At 50.6% G+C, this 7,142-nt stretch overlaps 1 protein-coding gene across 1 annotated transcript in view; it reads left to right on the forward strand.

The window, feature by feature from the left end:
* The first annotated feature begins 4,164 nt into the window (after positions 1-4,164).
* The window catches only part of PARD6G (par-6 family cell polarity regulator gamma), a 91,310-nt gene continuing 88,332 nt past the window's right edge, over positions 4,165-7,142 (forward strand). The window contains exon 1 of the mRNA XM_003788386.1: positions 4,165-4,236. Coding sequence (XP_003788434.1) covers positions 4,165-4,236 — 72 coding nt within the window. The remainder of the gene's footprint in view (positions 4,237-7,142) is intronic.

Genomic DNA, 7,142 nt, shown 5'->3' on the forward strand with positions numbered 1-7,142 from the left:
CTAGAATATCCTCTTCAAAGCAAGAGTTCAATAACAAGATTTTTTCATTACAATTTCATTTCATACATAGCAATATGACTTTAAAGAGGGTTGTGTATAAAGTGGAGGTGCCACATTTGACATTTCTTTGAAGTACTAAGGACCCCTAGGGCAGAGCTGAGCCTGATATTTATTATTGTTGATTTTCACAGCAGACTTCATTTTCCCACTCTTTATCTCCAGACTGAAGAACGATGAACAAAGTCAGCACAGATCTGCACACTTCAAAATGTCCACAAAAATCTGCAATTCAGGTTATCACAGGAGGTTTAGGTTAGGGACTGCATGACTAAAGAAGTGGGTGGATGGAAAGCAAATCCTGGAAAGAAAGTATACATCTACTTCTTTAGAAGGTTCACTAAAGTGCTGCTGATGGCTGGACAAAGAGCCAGGAGGTGTGGATTTAGGGATTTTATGTTTTGTTTTGTTTTTTGTTTTTTGAGACAGTCTCACTATGTCACTCTCTGTAGAGTGATCTGCTGCCAGAGCTCACAGCAACCTCAAACTCTTATTCTCTTGCCTCAGCCTCCCAAGTAGCTGGGACTACAAGCACCCGTCACAACACCCAGCTATTTTTTGTTGCAGTTGTCATTGTTGTTTAGCTGGCCCTGAGCCAGGCTTGAACCTGCTAGCTTCAGTGCATGTAGCTGGCACCATAACCACTGTGTTACAGGTGCCAAGCCAAGGGCTTAGGGTTTTTCTTTGTGGAAGGGAGCCCTCCTGCTTAGCAGAATCAGTTCCAAGCTACAGGGAAGGGAAGCAGCCACAGAAACTGCCTGCCAAATACCCAATTGGGACCAATTTCCAGTGTGGAGCATAAGGTTAGAAAGTCATGGTTTGAGCAAGATCAGGCCTTGACTCATCCTTATTTTTATTCCTTCCTTTTTTTTTCTTTTTTTTTGATACAGAATCTGTTGCCCAGACTAGAGTGCTGTGGCATCATCATAGTTCACAGCAACCTCAAACTCCTAGGCTCAAGGGATCCTCTTGTCTCCGCCTTCTATAGCTGGATCTACAGGCACCCACCACAACACCCAGATAATTTTTGTGTTTTTTTGTGGAGATGGGGTGTTGCTCTTGCTCAGGCTAATCTCAAACTCTTGAGCTCAAGGGATTCTCCCACCTCGGCCTCACAAAGTGCTGGGATTATAGGCATGTAATCCTGACCTCTTCTCATTTTCTTTCTGAAGCCAGTGTACCAACAAGCCTTAAGCCTCCGATAACCCCGAGGCTGTGTAAAAACACAGGCCAGGACCTATATTGAATTTTTTTCCAATTCTGCTGCTAGACTCTGAAAAAACTTTTTTTTTTTTTTTTTGAGCCAGAGCCTCAAGCTATTCCCTGGGTAGAGTGCCATGGCATCACAGCTCACAGCAACCTCCAACTCCTGGGCTCAAGCGAGTCTCCTGCCTCAGCCTCCCAAGTAGCTGGGACCACAGGTGCCCACCACAGTGCCCAGCTATTTTCTGGTTGCAGTTGTCATTGTTATGTGGCAGGCCTGGGCTGGATTCAAACCCTCCAGCTCTGGTGTATGTGGCTAGCGCCTTAGCCACTTAAGCTATAGGCACCAAGCAGACTTCTTGAGGTCTTAAAGAATCCCGTTCAAGGCTGGAAACAGGCTCAAGGTGCAATCAGTGAGGTTTCCCACCCTTTCCTCCTGTTTTGTCTAGTCATGCCAGTCAAGAAATGAGGAGCAACAAATGATTGAGATAAAGGAGCAGCACTTCTCTGGGTTTGCAGTTTGAGACACAAATCACCTGGGGATCTTCTTCTACTTCAGATTCCAATTCAACAGGTCTGGGCACTGCTCCCAAGTGCCAAGTTGAGCAGATTTGGGGCCTCAGACCATACTCTGAGCCACAGCCACTAAAGAAATGTTCTAACTTGCATCAGGTTGCCCCAGAAGCCAAATCTAAAACTACTTGAAATTCTGTAGGCTTCCAGCATCAGAGTTTCATCCTACTCTAAAGCCCTGAGCTTCCTAGTTGGTCTCAACTGGCTGCCCCATGCTCATTTCTCCCCACAGTCCCTTAAAATGTCTGTGTTGGAGTAGGATGCTCCTGGGCTTTTCCTACCCGCTGCAGCAGAGCAGCCTGCAGTCATAAACAAGTCTGTGGCTTTTCTCAAGCCCAATAATCTGTATGTAGTTTAGGAAATTTCCCTTGAAGGAATGTCACTACCTCTGTCCACTCTGCTTTCCAAGGATCCATCTCTTGGGATTTTTAATTTGCTTGTTTACTTCACATGTGTCTTGGTTTTGAACTCTGTCCATATCTAGCCCTCTGGCCACTCTGGTGTTTCTCTTGACAGGAATTATAATTCTTCACCTTTATAATGATAGTCCCTGACACTAAGTCCTTGGCATCTAACATAGTAAATATTTAGCAAAATTAAATGAAAATTTTGCAGAATGTAATTTGGCAATCTACATGAAAGGTTTTAGAGATATGTTTCATTTCTGGCCTAGGAATTCTTTTAGAAATTGATTTTAAAGAAATAATCAGATACTAATGAATTCAAAGCATTATATAAAAGCTAAACAATGGAAAATCTTAAATATCCAAAAATGGAGTAATTACAAATTATACCTATATTTACATATGTAGCTTTAAAGAAAACTTATTTTTTAAGAATAAAAGGGTTTATTATAGATTATGAAGTGAAAACCAAGTTGCAAAACTGGATAAATAGCATGATCACAAAATATATATGCAGAAAAATAATGAAAATACACCAAAAGATTGACAGAGATGATTATTTAGTAGCACTACAGATAATTTTTGTTTTCTTTCATCTCTTTGTAGGCTGCAGATTTCCTTTTGCAATGAATTTACGGTAAATTTCTAACTACGTAACTTGTAAATTACACAAAAAATTCATAGTGTACTTTATAATAATTTTTTTTTTAGAAAGTGACATGTCTTCTGAACGTCATCACAAATTTCTCAAGGGCAAAGACTGTGTCTGGTTTCAGCCCCCTCTTTCAGAGGCCTCCTGATCAGTAAGTACTCAAGTAACCAGTGGCTCTCAACTTTCCTAATGCCTTGAACCTTTAATACAGTCCAAAGAGGTCGCAACCCACAGATTGAGAACCTCTGGGTCAGACCTAACCCATTTTCTTTTTTCTACTTGCTGTCTTAGAAAAAGTCTTTCTTGGCTCGGCGCCCCTAGCTCAGTGGTTATGGCGCCAGCCACATACACTAGGGCTCGTGGGTTTGAGCCCGGCCCGGCCTGCTAAACAAAGACAACTACAATAAAAAAAAAAAAATAGCCGGGCGTTGTGGCGGACACCTGTAGCCCCAAGCTACTCGGGAAACTGAGGCAAGACAATCGCTTAAGTCCAAGAGTTTAAGGGTGCTGTCAGCCATGGTGCGACATAGTGAGACTCTGTCTCAAAAAAAAAGAAGTCTTTCTTCTCATCCTCATCTCTTTCAATTCTACCTCTGATTTACTGTGCCTTAGGAGACTGCTTTCCTGAGACCGTTCTCCCACACCGTCAACAACCGGCAAATGGTACAGGCAGGTGAAGCCCCAAGGAACCAGGTCTCCAGTGGCCCTCATTACCATTCTCTCAAATAATTACCCAAGACTAAGGCAAAACTCAGTCCCTTTCCTAGGCCGCCCGCTGGAGGCAAACAAAACAAGACTGGTTAGGGTTAGGGTTATGCGAAGCTTCCTTACTCAGACCCGGGTACTGCAGAGAAACTAAAGAGCACCAACCAGCAACCCGCCTCCGAGTCGCTGCTGGGGCGGGGCGCGGGTGGGTCCTCCCGGCCAAGGGGGCGGGAGCAGAGAGGGCGGGCCGGGGGCTGGGAGGTGGGACGTGGGGCGGGGCGCTGTGGAGTGCAGAGCCGGGCGCGGACCCGAGGCGGAGGAGGTGGGGCGGCGCGCGCCGCCGTCCTCCGCGCTCCTCCCGCGCGCCGCCCCTGGAGTCTCCGAGGCGAGCGGCCAGCCCAGCTCCGGCCCGCGGCACAGAGAGCAGCCGCAAAGAGAGCAGCCCCGCAGCCGAGCGCTCGCCGGCCGGGGGCTGGGGGCTGGGGCCTGGAGGCCAGGGGGTCCCGCCCCGGGGAGTCTCTGTGGCCCTCGAGCAGCGCGGCGAAAGGGAGGCAGACCGGGGCCGAAATCATGAACCGGAGTTTTCACAAGTCTCAGACCTTGCGCTTCTACGACTGCACCGCGGTGGAAGTCAAGAGCAAGGTAAGCCCCCCTCCGGGACCGCTCGGGACGCTCTTTATCCCCTCCCCTGGCAAATGAATGGGGCGCCCGGCGGAGGATTGGGGCAGTGTGGGAGGCGACAGGCGCCGGCGACAACTTTCGAGCTCGGCGCTGTGCGCCGCTGCGCAGGGTCTGTAGGATGTGCCTGGGGGACCCTGGCCGTCCTTCCTGCCCCCCGAGCGGACACAAAGCCTGGCAGCCCCGGGAAGGTCCGGTTGGGGCCGCGGCGGTTAGAGGGCCGAGGGCCATCAGACGATCGGTGCAAGTTCTGGACCTGCTCTGCGGGAGCTGCTCTTTTGTTCCACGAGCGAGAGGCGACCCGGGCGCGCCACACGTTGGAGGGGAGGGCGGCGTTTCCGGGGCGAACTAGGGGCCACGGGCTGCTCGGATTCCGGGCCGTGGAAGGGCCTCTGGGGGCCTGGGCTGGGGGATGGCCCGGGCCACGCCGCCTCCAAGGCTGCCAAGAGGCTTGTTACCGGCAAGGAGACTGGCCGCCGGCTCCCTAGCAGGGTGCCCCCGCCCATACCCTACTCCCACTGCACTTAATACCAGATTCTCCCAGACACCGGTCGCAACGTCCCCGACCCAGACCCCGCTGGGCGCGGCCCCCCATCCCCCCGAACCCAGACCCTCCTCAGGCGCGGCCCAGACAGGGACTCCCGCCCCCCTGGCGTGTCGGGCCCCTCCTGCTGCCTGAGCCTGGGCAGAGCGTGCCCGAACTTGCGGGTCGCAGTGCTTGTCTGGGTAATTGGCTGATAGAATCTGGCGGTTCTGCCCTTCGCGGGGGCGGCTCCTTCGCTGCAGACGCCTTTGTCTGTGAGGGTCTCAGTGGCGGAACCTGCAACCCTAGGAGGAGCTGCAGTTTGTTGTTCGGAGTCCTGTGGGAGGGAGTCCCTCAGGCCTTGCGGCTACTTTGAGCCGAGGGGCCTTCCTGCCCTTTTTCTCTGTGCACCCCAGTTCTCGGTAAAGCGAGGCGGAGGGTGATGGAAAAAGACCCTGGCCGCAGAAGGCCATGGCCCCCACTCTGATCATACCTTGAGAGCGCAGGGCGGGTGTTTCGTCCCAGGTGCAGCCTTTGGTGTGGCTTTCCAGTGTCCTCAGAGGATGGGGGGTGGTTATAGCAATGGACTGGACCACTTCTCATTGAGTTGCAGGGCTTCCTTCTCATCTTCGGTTGCATAGTCTTTTTTCAAAAACCCTCATCTCTGTTGCATCCTGCCCTTCCCCCTGGATGCTGGTAATCCCACCTCACACCCCTCTCCTCTGGAGCACAGGAGTGCCCATGCCCCCAAATATAGTGTACTGGCTGTTGGGGCTGAGAGGGAGAGGGAGAGAACCTGCGGTGGGAGTGGGAGGACTCTTTAGCTCAGCGGGAGCCTGTTTCCTAGAACTGCACTGTCCAGCGCATATGGCATCTGATCTCTGCTGACTTTTTATGTTGAGGTCATTGTAGATTCAAGAGCAGTTGTGAGAGAGAATGTGGAGATCATGAATACGTTGCCTGGCCTCAACCGAAGTTAACATGGTTTGTGACTGGCACAATGTCACATCCCAGATTCTGGTCTATGGGGTCTCACCAGGGCAGCAGGTGCTGCTTTGTGCCTCCTCCTCTGTGATCCCTTTACAGTGGCTATCCAACTTTAGGGGATCACTGAGCACTCTGTCCTGGTGGTGTTCAATCACATGTCCTGTGCGCTGGACTCCAAAGGCTGGAGGCCCTGCCAGGCCCTAGGATGGATCTGTGGGAAATGCCCTCCCAGGCCTCACTCTGAAGTCCTAGCCTCTGCAGACTGGAAGTGTAAAAGTCTGCCTTTGCCTTTTTGGTGCTCTGGGACCTGTCTCCTCCAACTCTGCTCAGCATGGAAGGGCTGTGGCCACTCCCCCAAGCTAGGTTCAACCTTAGATGCAATGATGCATCTAAGAGATGCACTAAGAGAGTGGGGGCAGAAGGTGCATTTTGATTGTACTTGGCAGTCCTTGAAAGGGCCACACCACCTTGGGCCCTGCAGACTTGCAGCTGTGCTGTCCTCCATGACTTCTTGTCTACAGGGTCCTTGTGGCCCTTCCCTCTGTACACAGCCTCCCACTTAATCCTCTGTAGCTAATATTTGTTACCCTGGAGTCCCTCTCTGCAGTGAACCATTGTTGTCAAAATATAGGGGCAAACTGTATGACAATGATGTCTTTCCTCAACCTAAATACAGCACCATAACACTCATGGGTTTATTTGTGGGGAAAATGGCAGCTAAAGAGCTGAGTCCAGCCTGGGTTCTACCAACTACTGCCTTTGTGAGCTTTCAGACAAATCATTAACTTTCCCAAGCCTTAGTTATCTCATCTGTAAAATGGGCATTATACTTGTTCTGCTTACCTCCCAAGATGAATTGAGGCAATTAATGTGAGAGCACGTTTACTTAAGAACTGCAGGTCTGGATCCTTTGGCATTTCAAAGTATCCACTTGGAAAACTGTCTTAGGTTCTCTCAGACTTTTTGTTATTCACTACCTGCCATAGCTGATCAGATCCCAATGCCAAGGGCAGGAGGGTCTCCCCTATTATAAAGCCCCTTACGCTTTCTCAAACATTTTTACTTTAATCCCAGTGATTTGTCTGTTTCTCCTTATACCAGCATTGTGATCACTGCTGCCCTTTTCCCCACTTACCTTTGACTTTTGCCGCTCCTTCCACAAGACATATGTCTGGGATGGGAAGTGGGAGTAGGCATGTGTGTATGGAGGGGAAGTGGTGCACATGTTAGGGCAGGGTGTTTCAGGTTGAGGGAAGCCAGTGCAAGTGCCCAGGCTGCTTTAGAAATTAGCAGAAAGGGCTCGGCGCCTGTGGCTCAAGTGGCTAAGGCGCCAGCCACGTACACCCAAGGCGGTGGGTTC

Source organism: Otolemur garnettii, unplaced genomic scaffold, assembly GCF_000181295.1.
Source record: "Otolemur garnettii isolate 467f Iridium unplaced genomic scaffold, OtoGar3 scaffold00027, whole genome shotgun sequence".
NCBI lineage: Eukaryota > Metazoa > Chordata > Mammalia > Primates > Galagidae > Otolemur > Otolemur garnettii.